Source organism: Seriola lalandi, unplaced genomic scaffold (genome assembly GCF_002814215.2).
Source record: "Seriola lalandi dorsalis isolate HSWRI2012SDOR001 ecotype SW California unplaced genomic scaffold, Sedor1 jcf7180002054997, whole genome shotgun sequence".
In the NCBI taxonomy this organism is placed as follows: Eukaryota; Metazoa; Chordata; class Actinopteri; order Carangiformes; family Carangidae; genus Seriola; species Seriola lalandi.
In genome coordinates, this window is record NW_019525546.1 from 92,184 (window position 1) to 119,920 (window position 27,737).

Genomic DNA, 27,737 nt, shown 5'->3' on the forward strand with positions numbered 1-27,737 from the left:
AGCGTACTGCTGGAAATCCTATGCTGAAAAGAGTATTTAGAGCAGCAAACCTATGATCTAAAGCTAACCTGGAGGCCATGATACACAGGAAACATGTTAAGTAATATTTGGCATCAAGGATGATTAGCAATATTTTGCTAATATATGTTAGATCCTTAAGCTAACTCAAATAATTATAATTTTTTTTTTTATCCTACCTTACTTAAGGCAATATTTTTCATTTCTAATTATTCAGAAAGTTATGCATCTAACCTACAGTTAGCCAAAAAGCAGCTAAAGGCTAACCAGTAGCTAACATGTCCTAATGAGCAGAAGAGTACAGTTGTTGCTTTTTATCTACCCCGCTTCTCTTTTGCATGAAGCATTTTATAACGTTAGTTAGCTATTCAGCTGGTTTAAAAACAGTTGTTCCTGTGCAAATGTACTTTGCCGTTCCTTCCCGCCCTCCCACATAACACCCTTAAAACGATGTCTCTGCAGCGCTGAGCATAAAAAGCCCTTGTGTGCTCCTGTCCTTTAAAAATTAAAAGCCCTTGCTTGGAGAAAAGCAGTTTTTTCCCTTTCACAGCCCATGACAACTGCTGATGTTGTAGTTAGCTTGCAAAATTAATATTTACATGTGGAGGACAGCAAGAGCAAGTCCGTACTGATGCACATTTGTCCCTTTAAGCTCCCTTTATGGCGTAAAAGACAGCAGATAAAACAGCACTGTCATAAATTAAACAGTATGACTGAGGTTTAAAACATCTTTTATTATCAGGGTAATAACTGTCAAAGTTGTGGTGTAATGGTTTTAGCTTGGTGTTGTTTCATATTTAGTTTATACAAAACAGTGCAATGGTGGCTTAGGGAGGTAACGAAGCAAACAAAAATGCATTTTTCTTTTCCTCTTTGAGTTTCACACTCATTTGTTAATCACAGTTCCAGAAAAAATTTTGAGAAAAATGCTGTGAACATTTACTATCTACTTGTGTTCTCTCTCCATAACCCTGCTACATGTTTTCTTCCCCTCAGTTTCTTCTTTCTCTCTGTTGTGTGGCTATTTTACCTCCTTCTCACCACACAGCCCCTCCCCTTGTGTGTGCATCTACATGTTGATGTGTGTATGATCAGGTGTAATGTGATGTGATGTGTGTTTTGGGTCTTTGTCTATGTCGCATCAAGCTTGGAGATTTACTTACTTATCATTTGCCAACAATTGGTCAGAGGTAGCGATAGATTACCAGTGGAGAAGTGGCTGTGTGTAAACAATAGCTACATATACAGTATGTAGTATTACCATAACAAGCCTGATAATGTGCAGTTAAATTACTGAAACAACTTTCAGTCAGGGTCGATGGGGAACTGATCAGTTTCATGTCAAAAACAACGCAGTATTTAACATATCTGTTCATTCAGATTTGTATATTTTTAGAGACACAATAATCTGAAAGCCACTGTGGCCCAAGACATCCAATACATCACCTCAATGACATCAGCTAACAGAAAAATTGGAGTTTTATTGACGTTTGAAATGAGATTGAGGCTGGCTCGTTTGCGTCTCTCCTCTCATCTTATCTCTCATTTTGTCTTATTCATCAAATGGATCCAAGCTTTCTGTTGTGCTTCCCAGTCAAAGACCGGCTCTTATTTTCTGCACTGCTCTTCTCGCAGGACTTCGGATCACATGGGCACTAGAGTCTGCACCAAAACATTTCACAATAAATCACGTGAATCTCATATTGATGTATCTGATCTACTTTTTGTTTTTAATCCAGATCGAATCTAAACCAAATCTAAGATCACACCTGCCCAATGTATGTTAAAATGCTTTTAGTCAGTAGTTGATGTTTGTTGCTTTTTAACTCATACGTGCAGTATGTTAATGTGTATATGTCTGAGAGAGAGCAAGAGAGAGAGAGATAAACAGAAATGTATTGATGTGTCTCTAGAGTCTGTTACAGTAAAAACTGTACAGGTGTTTGAAATATGATAGGGCCATGGCTGTCTGTGGATGTCACAGCCGGGAGACATTTGACAGACGTGTTTAGGTGTGTGTGTGTGTGTATTTGTGCAGTGTGTGTGCACATGTAAGGGAGATAAAAAGGAGGAGAGGCTGTGAGTGACGGCTGAATGAACGGAGCACAAATCCTTTGAATAATGCAGCTCCATCTATCTATCTGAAAATTGTGCGACACATACAATTTTCGTTTTTCAATCCTCCATTGGAGAAGAGAGATGTGTACTTTAGACTGAAGTGAGCATTTTCTCAGCGTTTGTTTCTGCAGCTGAAATTTTAACAATTGTTCTAGCAAGTAAAGACAACTTTATATTAAATGAATCTGATAGATATTCACCAAGAGGTAGTGGGCAAACAAAAAGTCCATCTCTTGTTTGTTTAATGTCTTTTTGGCTCTGCCTTAAAGCATATTCACAGCTCAGCGGTCTCTCCTCCACAGTACCCCGAACCAACAACCTCCAGAAAACGTGACTAGTCTACGAGCGACAACAACGGAAGACAGGACCTAAATCTAGTGGAGTGTCCCTCAGAGGAAAGAGAGGGTGAGAGGAGGTGTGCAGAGGGTGGCAGTGAGGTGAGTTATGGGGGGCTACACAGAAAAATGTGGAAGATGAAAGGTGATGAGTGAAGGCAGACAGACAGACAGACAGACAGATAGATAAATATTTGATCATCTCTTTAAGCTTTAGGTGAAAAAATAAATCAAGAGAAGACATGTGGCTAAAAGGAGGAGTAAAAGGAAGCACCAATGATCTAACATTACCCTAAAAGAGACTCATTAGTGTTGTTGAGTCACACCTTTTCCCCAATAGCAGCTGATCTGCAGTCAGTATACTCTTTCCCCTTCATAAAAAAAAGAATCCCTTTGCAGGTTTAACAACTGACCTGGGAGAAGATGGGGGGTAAATGTTACCAGGAATGAGCTCAATTCAGTTTCAGTTCAGTCGGTAATGAAGTGAGCTTTTCCATCATTAAAAATAAAATCAATCAATATGAAAGGAGAATATATACAATATGTATAGAAAATAATAACTAGTGCCACAAATGTGCTGCCGTAACATGGACAAACTACATCTTCAATTCATATTTTGAATTTCAGCTGAACTGAAAATGAATCAATCCCTATCCTGAGGTGTTAACTCCCTCACTTTTAAATAGCATTGAAATAGCAGAGCACCCTGCACTGATCCAACTCTGCTGCTATCCAAAAGGTCAGGAGGACAGAGGTCAGAAGGTCAGAGATCACTCTCACCTCTTCCCTCTTCTCCTTTAGTTCACATTATTTTCATTTTTAGGAGAAGTTGCCCCAGACAGTGAACCACTTACAATATGCTCTTAAACTTTTTCTTAAGTTCAATTCTGTTTCCCTCTTGAAAAAGTCAATTTATGAACATAAAAATCATGAACATAAATTGAATGTGCCTTCATATGTAAGGAGTTACAAGTACAACTACAGTGATATGTGGTAAAGTGGAGTTGGGATCAACTTCTCCATCAGAACCGACCCTGCTACACACACTGAATCTCTCACAGGGCTCAGGATTCACAGTTCAAAGGCTAAAAGTTCACAGTTCACAGTCGAAGTTTATCAAACCCCTTTCCCACCCCGTAACCCTGTGTGGCCCCTGCTTTTGCCGGCACTCCCCCTGTATTTCTCATCATCATCCTCTTTGATACTCTGATTGGGCGATATCTGCAGCCAGCACCTCTCAGACAGGTGTGGTCCTGCGGTTGGGGTCCTTGCTGTAGTCTTTAGTGAGCGTGCTGCTCTGGAGGAACTCCCTCTCTGAGTTGAGCAGCCCGCCCATGCCGCCACCTGCTTTGCTGCCGGCGTTGCCCGCCTCGCGTGGGTTCAGCGTGTACATAGGCATCTCGGAGGCGGCAGGCCCCGTGTAGCCACCTTTCCCCAGGGGTGAGGCGTCACGGCTGGGGGCCTCGGACGAACGCACGCTGGAGCGGCGCCGGAAGCGGTAGCGATAGGAGGGGATGCGGCTGAAGGCGGATTTCTTGATGAGCTCGGTGCGGGACTTTGCTCGTAGCTTGCGGTGCTTTTCAATGAACATGTGCACGGCCAGCACGCCTACCATTTCTGCCATGATGAAGGAGAGGGCGCCAAAGTAGAAGGACCAGCCATAGGAGTAGGACTTCTTGCTGTCGCTCTGGCCCGGGTCGCCCGAGTTAGCTGAGATGTAGACAATAATTCCAATGATGTTACTGAGGCCTGGAGGGGAAGAAAGAAAGGGAAAAATAATAGGAGACTGGAGTGACCTACGTGAGGCTGCACCAGTGTGCTTTTAGCTAACTGCTAAGTCAGTACGCAAATACGCTCACATGCTAACATGTTGATGTTTAGCAGGTATAATTGTAGTTAGTATACTAATAGTTTTTTAACATTGTCATCCATGCTGCTGGCATGACTAAAGCACTCATGTTTTTTTTTTAAATCACAAAGAGGGAGTGAGGGAGTGGCAGAGTAGTGAGAGCAGCGGAGAGAAGAGGTTAGAGAGGAGCAGTGACGGTGAGACAGCCAAACGAAATAAAGAACAGTAAAGAGAGGGGAGCATCAGAGAGAGGGAGTGGAGCTTGATAGAAACACTGGAGAGAGTCATTGCACACAGCTGGGCTCTCTTATTCCATATCATTAGTCCACAATACAGTGTTCATGCAGTGTGGTGGAACGCACAGAATGGGGACAATTAGCCAGCTGTAATTAACCAGAATCAGCCCCACACTATTGTGGTAAATAATTACCAATTTGGCTTCATAAATTTACGACAAATCCCAATGGGACCCTACACATCCCACTGAACAGCAATTACCGCCTTTTGTGTGTCAGGGGCTAGAGCATAAGTGTGTGTGTGTGTGTGTGTGTGTTTATGAGAAACCGTAAATAGATAATGTGTGTGAGTGTGTGTGTTTGCACTCTCACACCCTCACAGTGCATCACAGCGGCATCATGGTATTCTTGCTGATTGATTAATCAGCTGCTGTGTCCAGTTTCCACAGTGCGACTCCTTACACTCAGGCTCTTCTGTGTGTTTTAGATGCCTAATGGGCTCCTTCAACAAATATTTGAGTGCTGCACATCCTCTGTTTCAAGTGGCACCGCAGTGACACAATTACACACACTCATAGACACATACACACAATGTAGCCCGTATCCCGAATGTAGTGGACACCCTTGTATTTAAATGCTGTACAGGTTTTTAAGCCCCTTGAGGCATATTTGTGATTTGTGATAATGGGCAATATAATTAAAATTTGACTTGACTTGACTGAAACCACAATAAAATTTGGTCACATTGGGGAGATTAAATAGGGCTCATAACATTTTTTTTGCACTATTTATTTAAAATTTCTTGAACAAAATCACAATATAAAAATACCTTTATTCAGCAAAACATACAAAAAGTACAAAGTACTCTGGTTTATGTGAAGAAAATCAGCAGCATGTAGCATGTAATGAGCACAACTTTTTGATACATAGCAACATAGAAATCAGGGGGAAACACAAACACTATGGTGGTACCATGGTGATACCATTTTATATCTACTGTATGACTGTGTGCTCTCATTTCTCATCATTTTGAGAACTTAATTACTTTCATGCATCCTGTGGGGAAATTAGTCCATTACAGTGGCACAAGTAATAGGAAACATCAATATCATGGAGGAAAAAGAAATTAAAAAACAAGCAGAAAATAATATACAAAAAATATTAATTAAGTGACTTTAGATAGTGACATCAGTATGATACAAGTTTAGCAGCATATGTAGCCAAGAAGGTTAAAATGAGCCGATTCTTAGTTAATAACCAAGGATTTTCAAGGCTTCATCAAGGCTTTACATATAAGCTTCATATACAATGGTGCACTGATGACGGGTAACCACTGTACTTCCCCTCTTACAGAACAAAGACACAAATTCAAACAAACACAAACACACACACACACACACACACACACAGACACACACAGATGCACTAACCTGCGGAGACGAAGAAGATTCCTGCACTGAGGATGACGTTGTGTCGGCTCCGGTAAAACTCACTGGCGGCCACACAGAGCCCCCCCAGGAACAGCAGGCCCACACTCATGATGGGGAAGATACTGGAGGCACGCACAGCACCTGCACACACACGAAAAAGAGCGGAAACATATCTATAACTGAAAAGTACAAACACGTTTGCTGTGGAAAGATGTTGTCTCTCAGACCCCACAGAATGAAACTGATGGTGGATGATTTGTGTGGGAGGTGCAGGATGGAAGAGAGAGCTTTCCTACATTGTGTATATATTTTGGTTCAAAGTCATGGCAGTCCTTGGTGGATGGTTTGAACCAGTAATACCTTTGACATATGATTTACGTTTTGAGGACAGATCTCAAATGCCAAATATACATCAAAAAGTGCATTTTAATTGTTATTGTGGATATAAACACTGCCTCCAGAATTATGTTAAGGTTTTGGAAAATAGACGAAGATTTGTGAATGTGACAGTTTCCATCAGTTTTGTATGTTCCTTATTTCTATTCATTCATAAGTTTCTTTTTTAGTTTTCTACACCATGTTCTCTAGTATCTCCTGTGATGTAAAGATCTACTTGCTGATATATACCAACCTTTACTTTACAATCAATTTGTTGCTTGTGATGAATATAATATAATCATGTTGTGGCATTGCTGTATTGAAATTAAAGTACAAAAAAAAACAGATCTCTGAAAATGCTGACATCATCTACTCTGCATTTTACTAATGAATTCAATTCCTTTCCTTATCACCGATTGGCTCTTGTTTTCTCACCCTCCGCCCCTCATTTACCAGATGCAGTTCACCTGGGCACCACAAGATTATTTAAGGGTTCACTCCACTCATTCACTCTTTCTTCACCTTCACATGGGGTGGCAGTTTCTGAACCCGCAGCCCATGTGTGTCTTCTTTCTTTTCATGTTCAATTATCTGAGAATCAAATAAATTTTGATGGGTTGGATGTTTAATGGCCTTTGTTTATTCATCCTGCATCTTGACCAAGCACAAGCACACCTACAACGGTCCAACATGTATGTATGGTAGAGAGATGTGAACACCATTTTATTCGCTATTTTAATGTCATAGGCACAATCCACTGTGTTGAAGGACAGAGCTACTTTACACACACACACACACACACACACACACACACACACACACACACACACACACACACACACACACAAGACACACAAAAACACATGAGCCAGTGTGCTGCGACATGCTTGACTGAATCTGAATCCAGAACATGTTAAAGCATTCAGAGGGAGAGAGCGAGAGATAGAGAGAGAGAGAGAGAGAGAGAGTGAAAGCAAGAGGGACAGAGGGATGTAGAGGAAAAATATGGACAAAAACCAAGACAGATGGAGAGCCGCACTGACACATATGCAAGGCAAAATGATAAGTATGAAAGCGAGGCTGCAGTTGGAGTGAAATATTTGCCAGAACCCCATATGTTTGCATGATGTGATAGCATATTGAAGGATATTTGCAAACAGCTTGTCATGCAGAACAGAGATGTGTGGTATTGTTTAGATATCTTTTAAAGCTGATATGTACTTAAATGTACATATATACACATGTATCCAGCATATAATGTGTTTCTAATCGTAAATCTGTTTTCTTTATGTCTTGTTACATTCCAAAACACATCCCGTATGACTGACAGCTGCTGTGACCAGTGGCGTCGTGTTGTTGAGTGTACAGGCCCCGCCCCTGTGGCCCACACCCCTGGGCTGTATGAAATGCCGGTCACTAGGTCCCCGCTCCCCATTGGTTGGCCAGCTCTGAGGCCTGTGATCTAATTGGCTGCCTCTGGGGATGTTGCTCTGTGTTCAGTGGAGCAATGAAAAAGAAGCACAGGCTGAATCCATTTTCTTTTTCTTTTTTTTCTTTTTTTTGTGTGTGGCTGTTTTCTCATTCCATCCATCTTTACTCTATGTTTACTGTGGGAGAAAAAACAGAGAGCCCCCTCCTTTCTGTTTTCCACTAAACCACCCTCTGTCTTTGAGGCTGCATCCCTTTTCACTTCTGTCATATTACTCTTTTGATACATCTAGAAATAATAAGGTGCTTCCTTTTTCCTCCTTTGTCATTTTCTTGCCACAGCAATGTTTTTTCCCCCTCATTTTTCTTATTTGCTGATAAAACTCTGGCAACTGTTTGTATCTCTTGTTCTCTCCATTATATCTGCAGTCCATCTATCTCCTTGTTTCTGCAGGTGAAAGCTAAACAACACATGCAGGACCTCCCTTCCATCTATTCATTCATCTCTGTTTTATCCATCTCATCTATAATAATTTACTCTCAACTCAAAACTCCTCTCCACAGAGGGTTCATTTTCAAATCAATTCAATTAAAGCTCAGAATGATTACAGTGGGGGTAAAAAACAAAAGTCTGCCCTGTGGTGACGCTCGAGGAAAGTCCACATGATCATTAAAGGTGTACACCAGGGCTTTCATTTTGCTCTCGGAGATATCCCAACTTTTAGTCTCCATGGTCAAGCTCCAAAAAGCTGGATCCTACACTTCCCATGATTCAACTTGATAGTGTCTTTCATTGCACCGTGCACCACATGTAATGCAGGCTTTCCACAAAAAAAACCTGTAGTCTCACATCTCAAGCAAATATAACTGTAAAAAAAACACATTATAGAAGTGGATCTAAGAACTGGAAAAAAGGTTGGTTTGAATGAAATATATCACCATGCTTCATTCGGAGCGCTTTGCTTACTTTTTCAAAAGGTTACAGGAATTTTGGGAGCTAAAAATAAGGTAACAGGCCAGTAAAAGCGGAGGCCAGCTGCAAACATTTCCGTGTGTGTGTACGCATGTGTACACGTGTTGTGTTTGTGTGTTCATATCAAACTTACGGAGGAGGTATTCAGCAGCATCCGCTTCATAATCAGCATCCTCTGGAAAGTGATCAATCTTCTTACACACTCCTCTGTATGTCCCTGCAGAGGAGAAACACAGATCAGTTCCTTTACTGTCCCACAAGAGGAAATTCTGAGTCAGTGACATACTATTTCGTCAACTTAAAAACATACAAACACTGGATTTCCACTGTTCATGCTAATATTAAATATTTTAAACTGTTCATTTCTACCCATCATGCTGTAGATCAGAAGTCTTCAAATCACTTTCTGAGCAGTGACCCAAGATTAACAAACCAGGAGAGGACAAAACCGTATGTCATGTAATTACTTTGTTATGAGAAGTTGTATCTTTTAACAGGGTGTTGCTTTGCCTTGCACTCATTTCTGTAAGGTCTCAAATGACAGCTTACTTTATTGTTGCACTCACTGTCGATGGATCAAAATGAGCATTAAATGCATTAAATGCAAAATGTTAAAATTTTTTCTTGTTATGAAAGTCAGTCACTGATTTGGATTGTTGGATTGAAATATTTTTACAGTAATCAGTCATCACCTCGTGTGATTGTGCTGCAGTATGAGTGAACATACACATCATGTATGGAGATATCAAAATACACCAAAAGCAGAAAAAACCAGCACAGAGAGAAAGAGAAAGAGATGACAGATGATGCAGAGCAGGGCTGTAGCCTTCAGGCTATGTGTGGGAAACACTAATGAAAAGCCTTATCACACCCAGCACACACACACAGACACACACACACACACACCACTTTTAATACAGACACACGCAGCTACTGAAATACAGACATTACGTTTACACACACATCAAGCAAGCTCATTAAACTGATACATGAACACTATCAATCATGCATGTAAGTAAAAGTCTTCAGCCTTCTGTATCTAGATAGTACATATCAGTGTATGTCAGTTAGTGTGTGTGTGTGTGAGAGAGAATTGTATTGACGAGGATGCAGTCTCCTATGAGCGTGCCGTGTGTCAGGCAGAGTGACTCATCCTCCTTTGTACAAGACCTCCTCAAACACACACACACACACACACGCACACAAGCACACACGCACACATCCATTATGCGCTTTCATGTGGAAGTGTGTTTCTCTGTGTGAGCATGAACCTGCTGTACGTGTGTATGTGTGCCTGTTTGTGTGTGTGTGTGTGTGTGTGTGTGTGTGTGTGTGTATACACTGCATGCAGCTTCATTCCCACCCATCATTCAGTCCCATTCGCACATGGTCAACACCACAGGGGATATGAGAGAGAGAGGGGGGAGGGGGGACTGACGAGGGATGAAGGGGAAGAGGAGAGAAAGGAAGATGAAGGAGGATGAAGAGAGAGGAAATGCTGGTTGAAAGAGGTTTGGTGGTAAAACGGCACGGGGGAATTAGAGAGAAATGGGAGGATAGAGGCTGGTGAGGAACAAATGAACGACTCAACCTAATTGCTTATTTGCATATGAAGAGGTTCTTTCCAGTACCCACACTCAGAAAATCATTCATAAATTGATTCATCTCGCTCATGCAGTCAGGGATAGTAACTAACCTCTGACTGAGACTCTGATACGCTTGTAGCCGACAGTCTTTGATATCTAGAATTAATAAAGTAATATTCTGTAAACTTTTCAAATGAGTCAAAGTCCCTTACACTGAGCGTTACACTACTAATTCAACAAACACACACAAGTGTATGGATAGCATCATCTTTGCACACGCTCTTAATGCTGTAATCCATCCAATTCATCCTCTCATTCATAATTTTTCTGCTTTTGTGGTTGAAAATAGAACCACCAGGCTAACAAAGGAAAACCAAGAGAAAATCATATCTGGAGATTTGATTTTCTCACTGCATACCTACACATGATTTAAAAATGGATGCCATGGCTGCGTACTTAAATCAATCTGCTTTGGACAGTGGTGGCACAGTGCAAACAGAAGGAGATTTCTTCTTTCCAGAGCACACACATACTGATGTTTGGAAAAACCACTAGAGCTGCAACAATTCGTCCAGTAAATCAATTAGTCAATTAACAGAATAGGAATCAGCAACTATTTCCATAATTGATTAAAGTAATGTTTTAATTAAAAAAAAAGAAGCTAAAATTCTCTGGTTCTAATTTGTCAAATGGAAATATTTTGGGTTGGTAACGATGGAACAGATAATATCAAAAGTGTAGGACAGGTTAAAGCATAAGCCTGCTGTGATTCTATATTTTGCTTACTGTCAACAAACCCCATAAAAAGGCCTAAACCAACAATGCATTAGTTTTTCTTTTAATACTTTCTGACTTCCTAACCCTGTGTGGCTCTCAACCCCCGAGCCCACAGGTTTCTACTGAAGACAGACGGCGAGTCTATAGTTTCATTTACTCAAACGGGAGTAAATTTATGCATTTTTCGGAGAATATTTTCAAATGAGGGCTAATTCATATTTGTTGTGTGTAATGAGTATTTCAGGCAGCAGAATGGTTTATGTAGGTTTGACTCAAAATAAGTGCACATGCTCACTGTAATGGAGGAACGTGTCCCCCAGTCCAACGGTGTGACTCATTGATGTGTTTTTAATAGTTTTCAGTGGAGGAATAAGCTAAAGCTACACTGACACTACTTCTCAGTGGGATCAGTTTTTTTTTTAAAATGAGATTTGTTGACAATAAGAAAAATGCAGAATACTGCTCAGCTGATCCTGTAATGTGGCCTCGTTTAATTGGATGATAAAAGTAGTGGAGTCACAGAAGGTAAATGTAACCATAAATGTTCCTGTTGGATGCATCAAAGTGTAAAGCATCATCAGTCAGAGCTCTGCCTTGTGTTTACCACCTGGGAAATTCATTATACCTCCTGCCTTTTAAATGGACGGATTTGTATTGAACCATTCTGATTTATAGAGCAACAAACGGCTTCAAACAATGACATACCAGTGAATTGGCGCGCACACACACACACACGCACACAGGATATGGCTGCTTTCTCTCGGTGGCCTAAATCCCAACTGAATAAACACAGTTTAAAGGAGAAACACACACACACACACACACACACACACACACACACACACACACACACACACACCTTCAAACACACACACACACACCCTCATTAACACACACACACTTCTGTGTTAGTGTACCTGATGATGTCACACTATTACTGTCTTAAAAATAAAGATGGCCTGCTAAAAACTCGAATTGCAGTGACTTGAGACTTGTTTATTCGTCAGCAGGATTATGCAAAATGTACTGAACCGATTTGCACCAAACTTGGATGGGGCATGGGCCAGAGAGGAACCCAGTCAATTTTATAGCAGATCCGGATCAATTACTATGACTTTGAATTTTTTTCTATGAAGTTTGGTGTACGTTGGGCACGGGGTGGCTAATCGGGAGGCACAGAGATTCCCAGTGGACTGTTGTGGTTGTGGGGCTGCGAAGATGAGAGAGGGAGGGAACAAGAGAGAGCAAGAGGGAGAGAGATCAATACCGCTGTGCGTGCTGATCAGCCCACAGGGCAGGCTCAGCGGGCTGATCACTTGATGGTAGCTGCTTGGGTCAAACCTCGCTTAAAGGTCTGGTGTCTGGTAATATTGACCTGCTTTTATAGACTTTCCTCCTCAGGAACCAATGGGCTTATAGATCTGAGTGCCTCAGACGCAAAGTATTAGGAGCTGGTCTGCAAACTCAAGATGTTTCATGAAATTTGATGCCAGTAACAAACATATAAAATAACACCAGCCTCATCATTAGTGTATTTTATTGGTTTCAGTTGTATAAAAAGGTTTCATTGCTGTACTTTCACCAAGAAATTATGTTCCTGCATTTCTCCTGAATCACTGCATTTAGATTTTCTGTGACTGTTGAGCTTAATCAAAAAAAGAGATTTATTGGATTCTGCCTCCTTTTCAGTCATTTTAGATATTAATCTCTGTATTGTGTATACATTCTTTATACTCCTCTTTGGTTGCACAGGTGGCCCTAAGCGTATCCCAGCATGCACTTGGTGGGTTGTAAGCAAGCAACTTTGACAGGTTGTCAACATATAGTAGGATAAATATGAACCATGAATGAATCAACATTTTCTTTCTTAAATGGTCCAAAAAAAAAAAAAAAAAGTAGCTGTCTAACTGTCTGAATCAGCTCAATCAACCGAACAGATACAGGTACCACTGTCTGTATGTGTGTGTGTAGATGGGTGCGCATGTATCGCATACTGCTCAGCCCTCTCTAAGGTTTTGGTGAGCTACCTCCAAATGCTATATCAGTGAGTGAGTCAGTAACTGTCACACAGGCTTATGTCAAGTGTCACAACCAGCTCATGATCCCATCACAGAGAAACCGGCACAAAACCCAGGCCACAGGGTACTTAAGGTTTGCTTATGTTCCCCTAGCTAACCATGTTACTTCCTGTTTAATTCTAATGAATGATTTCAGGGGAAGTAAATCATTTTGTCTATTTCACACAGAAGCCACTCCCAGAGAACAGCACAAAACTAAACAAAAAGAGAAAAACTGTAAAGCAGAGGAAGTGTGTGGCATGTACAGTAAAATACAATGGAAGCCACTCAAATGGACGGTTACAGTAAAACCTTCAATGTGGGCTGAACACATGGGCTGAATAATTAAAATACCACGTTTCCTCTGAAAGAAAATCTGTCTATCTCTGTTTTGAAATAAACAGATCACTAACCATTAAGACCATTCAAATGGACACAAACAGGTTTATGGTAATTCAGGGTAGGAGAGTACACTATTATTTTTTATCTGTCATTCATATTTCTTTGCGTTAAGAATTTTTTAATTTCCTAAAATTTCACTCAAATCTGCACACATCCAAATCTCTCCTTGATGGCTTACTGGCAAGAGTCTTCTAATTGATATCCATTATGAAGATGCAACACAAGCAGAAGATTTGGACAAGGTATTTGAGGTTACTGCAGCGATGAAGAACTCCTCCCCTTGACTTCACCTAGCAACCATCTGACTCATACTGAGGGATCGATTACAGTGCAGTTCAGTATCAAATGTGCACAGCAGAATTCTAGTGAAATTATAACAGTTGCCTGTTGGATATAATTCTTATAGTCTCTATATAATCTTGCCTGATCAGATAGAGTTTATAAAATAACAGGACCACTGGTTCAGTGTGCTTGAAAGGACAGTAAGGTTTGATATTGTCCATACAGATAATATAACTCAACAATTCAACGTACAATGAAGAAGTAGATGCAGCTGTCCATTCTTAGCATTTACCACCGAGTCTGAGCCACTAGCCACCGAGCAAAGTGTAGCAACCTGCATATACGATATATAGGAATAATGAGAGATGGTTTGGAACGTAAGGTTTTAAGAACCAACATAATTTCTGCCAAAGATCTTACATCTATTACTGAGATTCTGTCCAATCTCAGGCGATAAGGTAAACATACAGGTAAAGTCTCTTAGACTGATGCCCTTTCAGCTTCCTCCTTACAGATTCAAATACTCTGAAATATACATCTCTTATAAACAAATTTCCCCTCAATTATAGGACAGTTCAAGCACAACATAGACCATTAGAATCTCACTCCCACTATCATCAGGTGGCAGATTAAATACCATCGAGATGAATCCACATCTTTTATATTTTGACAGCTTACTTTCATCACAGGAAACAGCATGGAAAGTATTTTCCCCGCAAAACCATAAGAAGTGTGCACAGACGGATAGATTTCTGTAAGTTAGCTTGACTCCTACGTATAGAAATCGTCTGTTCTGTTTCACATACAAGTGTAGCCCTTTCATACATGCAAGCACACATACATTCATACGGTAACATTGACATGTTGCTTATTTGTAATTAGGACTTACTACGTCACACTGCTGTTTTGTTTCTCTAATTCTGTGTGCTGTTGGGTTGTTTTTGTTTTAGTTTAATTAACTACAAACTAATGATCAAACACACACACACACACACACACACACACACACACACACACACACACACACACACACAGTGGGACCATCTATCAGGAGACATTTGCCTCACAAAGGTCAGGGTGGCCCGAGGGTAGCTGCAACCACAGCCACAGAAAGGCATTATGGGAAGTAGCGAATGAGGATGGGAGTCTAGTGTGTTCATGATTGTCTGCCCGTGTGTGTCTGCATGTTTTATCTCATGTGTCATGGGGTCTAGTTTCTCCTACTGAGCTGAGTATGCCCCCCCCCCACAAGTCTCTCCTTCACTGTCTTCTATCGCTAACTTTTCCTGGTCAGCTTGCTTCTGTGGTGTCTGCATTTACAATATGTTATCAAAAATTACAAATCAATAAATAAAACATTACAAAATCCCCACAGGAAAAAAGCCTTTTCTATATAGAAACCATGTTTGAAGATTAACAACTCTGACCAGTTAACATACTGCATGATTTCAATTACAACATATATACAGGTCTACAGTATCAGTCTAGTTCTACTTGTGAAATTACAGGCAAGTCCTGCAGCATGCATACTAAATATTCCACTAGAAAAAACAGTGCCTGAATCAAGGTTAAAAAGGAGACCAACACAAACAACACTGTGTGTCCACATGCCCCCACGATTATGATGCGCTGGACATGAGATGCCAGCTGTTTGTCCTTGATCCAACATACTCTCTCTCTCCAACACTCACACACAAACACACACACACAGACACACACAGACACACACACACAGACACACACACAGACACACACACAAACAGACACACACACACACTCACACACACACACACACACGCACACACACACACACACACACACACACACACACACACACACACACACTACTACGGCAGAGTAAATCAAATAATGACAATCAACCCAGAATGCTCTGATGTAAACAAAGATCCAGGTTAATATCTTTGTAACATGTACTGTAAAGTACAGGATGGACAAATCTTGGACATAAGCGTCAGAGTAAAAAGATTTACTTTCAGTGTAGTGGGAGAGCTTTTTTGTGTGTTAAAACTTTAGCAGTTTGGGCAAAATTTAACTGGCATATTTAATTTCCACATGGCTAACTCTAACTATCTTAAACTAACCCCACTGAAGACTTTAAGGATTTTAGTTTTTCCAAAATGCAGCTTCAGTTAAAACACAGCAGGGACACCGAATGTGTTCCCTGCAACAAATCAACCGCACTAGCTGACAAAACAGACCACTGGCAATAACTAAACTATTAAAAAATTACTGTTACAAAAATACTTTATGCCACATTGATAAGGTTAGGCTTATGGTTAGAGAAAGATCATGGTTTAGGTTAAAACAAGACAAAGAGTCTACAGCTGTACAAGCAGCTCTGGTGTGCTTAATACTAACATCACCATGCTAACATGCTGCTTTACGTTTACCTACATGCCAACAACTGATAATGTAGTACTGAATACAAACAAAGTCTGATGAGAGTTTCATTTAATTTCAATGAATTAGTATTGGACAAATGAAAGATTTTGGTCTGATGATGGTGCTAGATGGAAAGTTTGGGGACATCAAAGTTATTTCATTTAATCCTGAGAGAAGCATTAATGTGTCAAGGTGCTGCTAAAGAAAAAGTCAAGATCAAATCAATAGGTCGCATCACACTCATGGTTAAAACAATCCATTGTTGACTGGCTGGTTGGAAATGAATAAAAACAGTGGTCCTTGTTAAAATCACAAGCTTTGTGTGCTTAACTACGTACCTGACGTCCTCCTAACAAGGCTTTTACTGCCATTGTTACTTATTCCTTTGTTTCTGAGAAACTACAGTCATAATTTGTGCAACCACAAGAGGTCCTGGTCAGTAAAATGTTGTTTTAGGCATTTGAAAAAATGACCATTGCTGCAGTATTTCTGGTGAAGCCAGCCTTGTTCCCAGGCGAGCTGCCCTTAATCAGATGGTGTGTGGTCCAAACACTGCATGTGAGTGGCCTGTCTCAACACAGCCACATGCACACACAAACACATGCACTCAGAATATAAAGGGTTTTGTCGACTAGAAAACGGAAAAGGGGGGAGTGAGCAAGGGAACTGAGAGGAAGTTGAAAAGCAGAGCAAATTGGACTGCTTGTTTCCTCAGAGCGCCTCTGACAGCTCAGTGTGGGTGACTGTGCCTCTTCCCCTCTCTCTCTCACTCTCTCTTTCTGTCTCTACCTCTCTCACTCTCTCTGATTACCTCGTTCCAGGCGGAGGAGAGAGAAGACGGGAGAGGGGGAAAGAGGGAAAGAGAGAGAGAGGAAGAGGCTAGTTTCCACGGTGATGACTGATGAAAGAGAACGAGACAGGTTCTGCTTGGTTGCACACCTCTCCTCTTTCTCTCTGTTCTTTCCCTCTTTTCTCAGTCTGTTCTTCCTCAAATCCACCTATGTTTCTTTCTCTCTCTTCCTCCAAAAACATCCCTCTGTTCCTGTTTCAAATCTTCTCATCATCCTTCCTTTTCTCTACTCTCATTTCCAAAACAGCCATTCATCCATGTCCAATCTCCTCCTCATCCTCTTCAGTCTCTTCTCACTTTTATGCATGGTTGTTTCCAGCATCTGTCTAACACCACATGGCCAGAAGTGTGTGGACACATGAACATTAAAACCATGCAAAATAGTTGAACATCCCATTCCAAACCCATGGACATTAATGTATTGCCATAACAGTCCCATTTTTCTGGAAGGACTTTCCACCAGATTTTGAATCCGGCTGCAGGGATTGATTTGCTCCCATTCGGCACAGGAACATTAGTGAGGTCAAGCATTGATGCTGGGTGACAAGGCCTACGGTGTTGAATGTGGTTGAGATCAGAGCTCTGTGCAGGACATATTCTTCCACATCAAACTTAGAAAATCATTTCTTTATGTACTTTGCTTTGTTCACGGGGGCACTGCGATATTGAAACATTCTTTCACTTTGCTGTATCATCTTTCACTCCTTCCATCCATCTCTCTCACCATTCCCCACTTACTCCCAAGGCACTATCAAACTTTTCATCTCCTGCTATATCTCCTCCTTCACCCCTCCTTCTGTTCTCATCTCCCTCCCTTGGTACTGTCTTCTGAAACATGGCTAAATGTCCCTCGGCTCTGTCTTCCCCTCCCTCTTCCCAAAGCCAGGAGTATTTATTTCACATTCTTTTTTATTTAACAACTCTTTTTTTTTCATCAAAGGCCTGGTCAAACACTATTCCTCCTGACCTGATGCCCATCCTTTCTCAACCGCTTCCCGTTAGCCGGTATCACCTCTTTGCAAATTCTCCACTCATCCCTTACACACTATCTTGCCATACTCACTCTGTCTCCCTGTTAGGAGGAGACTGATCATATCCACACTCATGGTTACTGTACATGCTGCCTTCTTGCGTCTGAGTCTCCTTTCTTCCATCCTTCCATGTCTTCCTCTATACCTCCTACACTGAAAAGGGGTTGATAATCGCAGGACTATCAGAACTCAGAACCTACTGCAGAATGAGGAAACATTAAAGCAATAGTTCGATACTGTGGGAAATACGCTTATTTGCTTTCTGTCAGAGAGTTAGATGAGAAGATCAAAACTAATCTCATGTCTGTACACTAAATAGGAAGTTACAGCCAGGAGATGTATAGCCTAGCATAAAGAAAACAGGAACACAGGGAAACAGCCAGACTCTGTCTAAAGGTAATAACAATTAAAAACCAGCACCTCTAAAGCTCACTAATTAACATAATAATATATTTAATCTGTGAGAAAATCAAAGTGTAAAACCAACATGTTGCTGTTTTATGGGGGTTGTGTGCTGGTCTATTTCTTAACTGGAAAATGTCCATTTGTTTCTCACAAATTGGTTTTTCAACATATTAAACAAACAAGACATAACGTTAATTAGTGAGCATTACAGGTGCTGGAGGGATTTTACAACCGCTGGACAGAGCCAGCCTAACTGTTTCCCTATGCTTCCAGTCTTTATGCTAAGCTAAGCTAACCAGCTGTTGGTCGTAGCCTTATATTTAATGGACAGATATGAGTGGGGTATTGATTCTCTCATATCAGCCAGAGAACAGATAAACATGATTTCCAAAATGTTGAACTATTCCCTTAAAAATTCTGAAATATTGAAAGACATTGCTGGAAATAAAACGGAACTGAGTAAAAGACAGTTATAGCCGATAAATATGTCATGAATTGAAATACAATCCAAGAAACAAAATTTGAAATGAAAGTTTCAATCGTTCTTACTTGTTGCATCAACTTGTGCATCTACATCTCTCTTCCTTCTTTTTTATTCCCAGACGATATTTAGACAAACCCTCTCTTTATTTATTTCCTATCCTCTCCCTCACAACTCCTCTTGCCCCCTCTATCATTACCTCTGTCCCTCTCTGTCAGCTGATTGTTTTTATCCCAGACACGGTCAAACACCCCACATCTTTAATTAATGCCTACCTCCCTATGCAGTGACCTCATTTTTCACTCTGTCCTTCATTCCATCCCCTCATCTCCTACTTTCTTCATTCTTTCTTTCCTCCCGCAGCCACCTGGGTGATCGCTTTTGTCCCCGTCTGTGTTTAAAAACCCTCTTCCTTCTCTCTATTACCAGGTGATCATTTAGATCCCCGGCGTGGTCAAACACTCCCTAGAGATTCACCTGAAACTGAGGCCATGCACAGCTCATCCATCACTTTCCACCCACCACCGCTCTCCTCCTTCTCTCCCCTGCTTCATTCATGCACATTCTGGTCTCTCATTCATGCACTGTCTCCATCCTCTAGCTCCCCCCCTCCGTGTTTCTCTCCTCATTTCCTGGCTTTCTCATGCTCATTTATCACAGGGGGAACTTAACCCCTCAGTACACCTGCAGAGACACAAACACTCACTGCAGGCAAACTACACACACTTTTGGTGTGTAGAGGCCTGCACAAATACTATGATACATTAAAGCCCACCACACTTAACACAGACCTTATTTATACATGGTATTAACATGTCATTTATATCTGGATTCATTAGTTTGATTATGACATGGGATCTCAGGCATTCACACCTGGTATCAATAAGCTTTCTAAAATATGAACTAGACAGGAATAAAGAATCCTGTAACATGCTATGTGGCTTTAGTGGAGACTTTTACTGTGAAGGGAAGAGTAAATATGTTGTCTTGTTGTCTTTTTGCCCTTTTTCTACTTTCAGTGTTTGTGCAACATGTGTCAATGAAAATATGATTTTTTTTTCACATTTTGAAGCTTTTGAAGTTTTATTCATTTTCATCCGAAAAATCTGCCAATTAGAAAAACAAATTTGTCTAGGCATGTGTTTAGCTCCTGATGGTATTACACAGGCACAAAGAGCATGTATGTAAGCGGCACCATGTGAATGCTTTAGTTCGCTACCATCGCAGGGGTGTGGCTTTATGTGGCATAGCTACAGTTAACATCTTTTTCTAGAATTACTTTTTTATTACTTTAATCGTTTATACATAACTATGAGGATATCTCTTTGTATTTTAGTGCCAATTATGCTCTCTTACCAATCTTACCTTTACCTCGGAAGACAAAGAAAGAATTTAAACAGGAGACCTTGTGAATGCATAATTTCTCTGTAATTGTATGGGAGTTACGCTGGAGGTTTACAATAAATTGCTGAAAGAAAGTACTGGATCTTAATATACAGGTTAGGTGGTAAGAGCTAGCATACTTTTCAACAAACATGATACAGGTGATGCTACTATATGAGCAGTGCTCATTTTTCCTTTGCCAAGAAAGAGCTTGTCTGCAGGTTTTTCTTGCCGGGGAGCTTGAGATGGGTGGAAGAGTTTGAGCACCATTCGTCTGAATGACGTCACCACCCACCTGTCATTCATTTTTCCCATAGTTAACGCCCCCAATCTTGCAACAATCCAATCACAGTTCCCCTGCAAAAAAAACAAACAAACAAAAAAACGCGCGTAATGTGAATGGTACCTTCAAGAAGTCTGTTTGTCTGTCTCGGAGCCGCCCGGTTTGTTGGTCAGTGAACACAGGAACTTCAGCTTTACCCTCGGCATCCGACCGCGTTGTAAAGTCCGCCGCATGTTGAGCTTTGTGGATTAAAAAGTAAGTGTCGAGTCTGAAGCTGTGTCAGGAGAAGGATTCCCAGTGGATGTATATTCCCAGGCGGAGTTTTTCCAGAAGTTGCCAGTCATGACGGAGCTACAGAGGACTCTGCAAACCTGCCTGCCTGCCTGACGGTACCGTGAGTACCCGGTGTATATTAAGTAAATAATCACTGTTTGAACTGCGATTACAGACGCCGCCATTTTTTGTTGATTTTCCTGTCTAATTAGTGTTGTGGGGATCCACAGTAAAACCCGGTGTTTAGATGACTGTCTTTACTTAGGTGAAACTGGACTTAACTGAGTTGATTTTGGGTTGTTGGAAAATACCGAAACGGGCTCTTTAGTGAGTGGACTGAACTTACCCACTTGCTGGCTTGCTTGATTGAATAGGAACATCATTGACATCTGATTTGAGCTGTGTATTTGCTTTTGCAGTGCTGATTTATCTGTGTTGCATATTTCATTATCATTTCGCTGTGTGCCTCATTGTTTTTGTATGGTTTGATTAAGTAATTATTTGTCAGAAGTGACTGTGACTGGCATCCCTTTTCATCTAAAAGTGTCAAGCCCTTTACAGTTGGGCTTTCAAGTGTTTTTTGTCGTTTGTTTGTTTCTGTTTTTTTTTAATTTATTTATTTACAATGAGGCCAAGCAGAACAGATTTAATCCACACCTGGCTGAGAGCTGTTTACAATGTGTGCTTAAACATCCAGTAACGCACAGTTTTCTTTATCCTGATAAGATATCCAGTTAGAAATCGCATGTTAATACCACGTGTAAATGGGGTCGGTCCAATTACTTAAAACAGAAAACAATGAGTCAACTTTTGCTCCTTTGTGAATGATGCTGAGAGCAAAAGAAAAAAAAAATCTTCATAGGATGATTGTCAAAGCGTTCTTCCTTGCTTCTCATGTGTTCAGTTAAATAAACTGTGCCACTGGAAAATGTTCTGCATGTTATATATGCAGCATGGTACACATGCATGACTGCTCTATACATTTACTGTAAGAACCCTGCATACATGATGTTTCTTACTCCCCTCCACCCCCACATCCCTCGCTCTATCTCTCATTCACTCACTCTCTGATGTCGGGCAGAGTACAAGCCACATGTAAGCAGTCAGAGACATCCATTTCCTGTCAGGTTATGAGGTGTTTATGAATTATAAAACTGTGACAACCTGGGACTCGGGAATGAGTGAGGTGGGGATAAGATGGGCAGAATGAGAAAAGAGATAAAGGATAACTTATTCACTTTAGTTGTGTATTGCATTATTTTGTATGCGTGTGTGCATGAGTGAGTATGTGTGCATCTGCATATTTCTGTGTCTGTCGCATGTGAGCCTGTATGTGTGCCTGCATGTGTCCATGTGCGCATGCACTGACATTGTGCTGACATTGTGTTAACTTGGTGTACTGCTCCCACAGCTGTGCTTATTTGGTGCCTTGGGAATATCCTAGAATTTCTCTATTATTCATTCAATTACAAGTGTGTGTGTGTGTGTGTGTTTGTGTGTGTGTGTAAAAATGAGAGTGTGTGTTCAATGCAGCCTTATACCTGCGCCATCTGGCCCTGTAATAGCCTTCTATGCCCCCCAGAATGACATGGTTATGTCTGGCTGCATCAGACACACAAACACACAGGCCTACACAAAAGACACGCACACACATGCTGCTACTGGAGGCGATGTATTTTTTTAATGGTAATTGAAAAACAAAGTTTACTTGCCTCTATGTGGAGAATTTTCAGAGGATCAAAGTCAAATCATTTAGTGTAAATTATGAGACAAGTCATAATGAAGCGTGGTACACAAAACTACACTTACCGTGAAGTTTGACCCCACACAGGTGACTCACCTTCACTCTTCAAGAAATAATCAGAAGTTTTTGGAACTATGCTTGTTTACTGTCTTTAAAGGAGCTGGATGAGAGGACTGGTGTCAGTTTCATCTTGGTGTGTGCAGCAGCATATTTGGCTGAGCTTAGCACGAGAACATAAGCAGGGGAACAAGGCTAGAGGTAAAGTATAATTGTCTCACAAGAGGTTTTGTCTTGTTAGCTAGCATGCAAGCCAGAAATACACCCAAGAATCACCTGGGTTTTGTTCAGAGCTATGACGCTCTGCAGAGTCACTAGGTCTGGCTGTGATGGTCGGTAAACTGCTTGTTATGCCATAGTGTTTTTAGCTAGCTAGCTATGTGGCTCTAGGGATGGCAATGCCAGCTGCTACACCACTTTGGTCCAGACTGAAATATCACTTCAACTGTTTGATGGCTTGCCATGAAATTTTGTACAGATATTAATGGTTCCCTGACGATGTATCCTAATGACTTTGGTGAGCCCCTGACTTTTCCTTTGCTGCCACCACAGGCTTCACATTTGTGGCATTGAGTGAGATGTCTTCCTAACTATTGAAAAGATTGTCATTAAAATTTGGTGCACACATTAGTGCCCCCCTCAGGATGAAATGTAATAACTTTGGCGATCCCCTGAATTAACATCCAGCACAAAGCTCTGCTTTGGAGCTCAAGCTCCAATACAGCCTGGCAGAATCACTACATGGCTGTAGACTCTTAGTTACGTTTCTAGTCTTAAATACTTGTGGTGCAACTTTTTTACAAATATATGACAGCTGGAGTTGTTTGTGCTGAGCTAGATTAAACTGATATCAATCTTCTAATTCAATTTATAAAAATTACAATTATTAGAAAATAATGAGATGCAGAGATGACCCATGGGCTTGTATTTTACAGGACAATCACTTTCATAATATCCATCCTTCCTCTCTTTACACACACACACACACACACACACACACACACACACACACACACACACACACACACACACACACAAATTGACATATTTCAGAGAATCCTTTGCAAACCACAAATATTGCATTATCCTCAAATCAAATCCAATTGTGAGTTTTCAGTTCTTGCTTGCTGGAGATGGTAGACATGTTGCAGTGAAAACATATTTGGTTGTACACAGTGTCAGCAGGTTGCTGCTACCAAGCAATTTGTAACACTTACAGCACAAATATGACTAAATATAAACAAACAATTGCTAAAAAAGCCTTCTTAGAGCCGTCTTTAGGAAAAAATTTGTAGGTTTCCACTGGATATGACTGGAAGTCCACAATGCAGACAAGTGATTTGAGCTTCTGCTGACGTAAGAAGCCAAATTTTCTAATAGTGTTATGGCATCTCTGCTTCATTTGAGATTCCACAGGGATGGCAAAGGTGGAAAGAGACAGAGGATGACATGCAGCCAAGGTCAAAGCCCAGATTCAAATCTATGATCTACCAGTCTCAGTACTTTGTCTATCATTTGACATCAGTGCTTTAGCTCGCTTTGTCATAGCAGAGTTTGGAGCCACATCAACATCAAGGTGGCTTTAACTGCTTTCCAACTGAAGTAAAAGGCACGTCACCTCTTTAATCTATATAATCTATCCTATCGTATTATTTTGTCTGTCTGCTCCAGTTATCCATGCCCCTTCTACCCTTCTCTTGGTCTGTCTCCAATCTGCTTGCTTCACCCTACATGTATAAACTTGTGCAGCCAACTTTTGGTATTTAATCCACATCTTTCAATGGCACGTCTCCTCCGATTTGGTTGATGTTTTTGAAGTTCATCGTACAGTCACAAAACATAAGATTGCTACATGAATTGGAGGGTAGTCACGGCATTTGAAATTACAGACAGAAGATATGTCAATAAAGCCAAGTGCCATTGGAGTTAGATTTAACCTTGTTTGGGCTTTAATCGTCTGACTTGAGTACACTTGATTACACTGCTAAGCTCACTACAGAAATAATATTAATCTACTTCTGATTGGCAGCAGTAGCTACACACTTGGCACTAGTGATACATTCTTACAGGTGAAACTGCGTCTCTGGTAGGGGAGCTAGCTGTGGGGTATTCAGGTTTAACTAAAAAAGAAAAAGACCTAAACTTCTCTCCAGAAATACAAAGTCAACACATGTTTTCCCACAACATAATATTCTCAATGGCCACAGTGCATCTTAAATTCAGTTATAATGAGAATTATGATTTAAATCAGGGAGTGATTTGGGAGTGTCTGTATAAATTGACAGGTCTGTCTCATTTGTGGTGGTGGCCAAATGGACGCCTGATCCAAGCACCACACAGGCCACTCTGCTCACTTTTGCATTTTTTTTGGCTCCCAATAACGAGACAACAAGATGGCTTCAAAAGAACAAATTCCTGACAATACTGTGTGCAAGAGTCCCATCAAGAGTGTGCAGATCCAGGTACTTGTTAGTGGTGCAGCTTCCTGGCTAATAACACTGCCAGCTGTCTCTGTTTGTGCCTGTTAGTGCTTTATTTGTACCTTCAGCTATGCAGCGTGATGACAACCAAACAAGAGCACAACACTTTATTCTATTCTGTGGCAGAGGAAGGGATGCGAGAGTGAACTCAGGAAAGGACAACTTCATAAGAAGTGAGTTACAGGGATTATGGGATGCTGTCACACTGGCGAATACACACACACGTAGGTATGCACACACGCTGGGCACACCAAAGCTCCTCTGTGTGTGTGTGTGTGTGTGTGTGTGTGTGTGTGTGTGTGTGTGCGCAGAGACAGGGAAAGACTAATACACACTGGGAAAAGTCAGACAGAGAAAGGGAGACAGCTACACATACATATATAGAGAGACATGTTCACACACACACACACACACACACACACACACACACACACACACACACACACACACACACACACACAGAGGCAGAGAGACAGCTATAAGAGAGAGACAGACAGTCAGTCGGTCAGACTGATCACGTACCTTCCAGACAGCAGGTTCGCCAGAGGCCGGAGTGCGTCATCACCTCCTCGTTCTTGCGGCTCGTGTCGTTGTCGCCGCTGCTCTTCACGCGGCAGACCCCGCGCGAGTACAGCCAGTAGTCGGTACCGACGGCGATGGTCATGAGGCTGAAGGCGGCGAACGCGCCCACCGTCGTCACGAGCATCTGGACGCCTCGGTCACACATCAGCATCTTCATATAGGCGGCTCCTGTTTGTCTTAATCTTTTTTCCTCCTCTCTTTTAGATTCAGCCTTTTATTTCCTTTATATCCCGCGAGACTTGGAGTCAGAGTGAGGGGTTCAACAGACAGGCACTCAAACAATAGGTTAATGATAATAATAAAAATAGCCTAGGTAAAAGCTGGAGATTTTGTGAGTATGGAGCGAAAAATGAAATACTTGGCTGCTTTGTCCGTTGAGTTGACAAGAGGCTCGTGGCAAAGGGCGGGAAGGTGGGAGGGCGGCACGTCACTTTCTCGCGCATCAAAAACCGGTGTTCACCACCACCCTCATACACACGCACGCGCGCACACACACCGGGGGTTTAACGACCACCGGTTGTCCCCGACTACCCGACACAGCCCTCAGTCAGTCAGAGCGGAGGGTACCACATTCTGCTTCTCCTTCCCTCTTTCCGTTCATTCCGTGTATTTGTCCCAGGGTTAATCAGGGCGAGCTGCTGTTGGAGCGGCGTTATCCACCAGTAACCGGAGATCTTTTCTTCTCCCTCCTCTTCTTCTTCTTTGCTCCGTTTTCCCTCTGTCTCTCCTGTCTCTTCTCCTCCTCCTCCCTCCCTTCCTTCTTTCCTTCCTTCCTTTCTTCCCTCTTCTCTTCTCAACTTCTGCCGCTGCTCTTCCAAAACAGCTCCCTTATTAATCTGTTAACCATTAGCAGCCAAGGTCTGCGTGGGGGGACTCCATCTTTAAAACAACAACAAAAAAGGGGGTTAGTTTGTTTTCTTGAGTGGTGTAACCACACAGCATATGTCACAAGAGAGGATTTTGAATATGTTTCTACAAAAACAGAATTGTTTAGGCGGCTCGCCCTTAACTCACCGCTGGATTTCTTGACCGGTGAATGATCCCCTCGGTATGTGGAAGATATGAGGCGGTGCGGTGGATTTATGCTTTTTTCCCTTTTGTTCGGTTTCCCGTTGAATTCCTAAATAGATGGACGGATGAATAAAGCCCATACGTCAGCTATGAAGAGAGAGTGGACGTTCACCGAGATCCGTCGTACGTTATCCACTCCAGCTGTTGACTCACTGACATGTTTTCTCTTCCTCCTCGATGTCCAGAGTTCAGGCAACAGAAACTCGACCAAACACGCAGCCGCTAATAAAAACCAAAATCAGTTTTACCATCGATTATCTGCAGTGTGGAGACACACCAGCACGGGTATTTAAATTAGGCTTTAAAGAGGCACCAAAATGAGACCAAGACGGGGTTAATTAATTTTCTCCTTCAAAACAGCCGTCTTGGCTCTCTCTCACCGCCGAAGTGCAACCACAACCGGGACAAACCGGCCAATAAGACGCCTGCTGATGGACCCTGTAGGACAGTTACACCCGCCTGGGTTTGCTCCCAAGAAACGTGCCCGTTGGTGCAAATGAAAAAAAAATGACAGCCGTCGCCTCCTCCTCCTCCTCCTAGTCCTCCTCCTCCTCCTCTTCGTCTTCCTCCTCCTCCTCCGCTCGGTCCAACCAACACAAACTAAAACTAACCGCGCGTCTCCTCAAACTCCGCCCGAGGCCGCCCCGCTCGGCTCGGATAGGCCTCGTGGGTGACAGCGCCCTTCAGGAGCTAATAACACACCGTCACTGCTGTATGTCCCGCCCACCACTGCAAAGCCGTCAGTATAAAGCGTGAGAGGCTCCTGTCCAGAGAGAAGAGAGCGTTGTGAGTTTTAGTAGAAGGAGGACTACTTTTTTTTTTTTA

The 27,737-nt window shown here is 41.7% G+C and overlaps 1 protein-coding gene across 1 annotated transcript; it reads right to left on the minus strand.

The window, feature by feature from the left end:
• Positions 1 to 732: 732 nt before the first annotated feature.
• Positions 733 to 27,413, minus strand: cacng3b (calcium channel, voltage-dependent, gamma subunit 3b). Its single transcript, XM_023397111.2, has 5 exons — positions 26,856 to 27,413; positions 25,782 to 26,720; positions 8,899 to 8,982; positions 5,987 to 6,127; positions 733 to 4,220 (listed from the first exon to the last, which is right to left on the minus strand). Exons 2-5 carry the CDS (start codon positions 25,996 to 25,998, stop codon positions 3,709 to 3,711), a joined length of 954 nt encoding a protein of 317 aa, XP_023252879.1. The 5' UTR covers positions 25,999 to 26,720; positions 26,856 to 27,413; the 3' UTR covers positions 733 to 3,708.
• Positions 27,414 to 27,737: the final 324 nt, after the last annotated feature.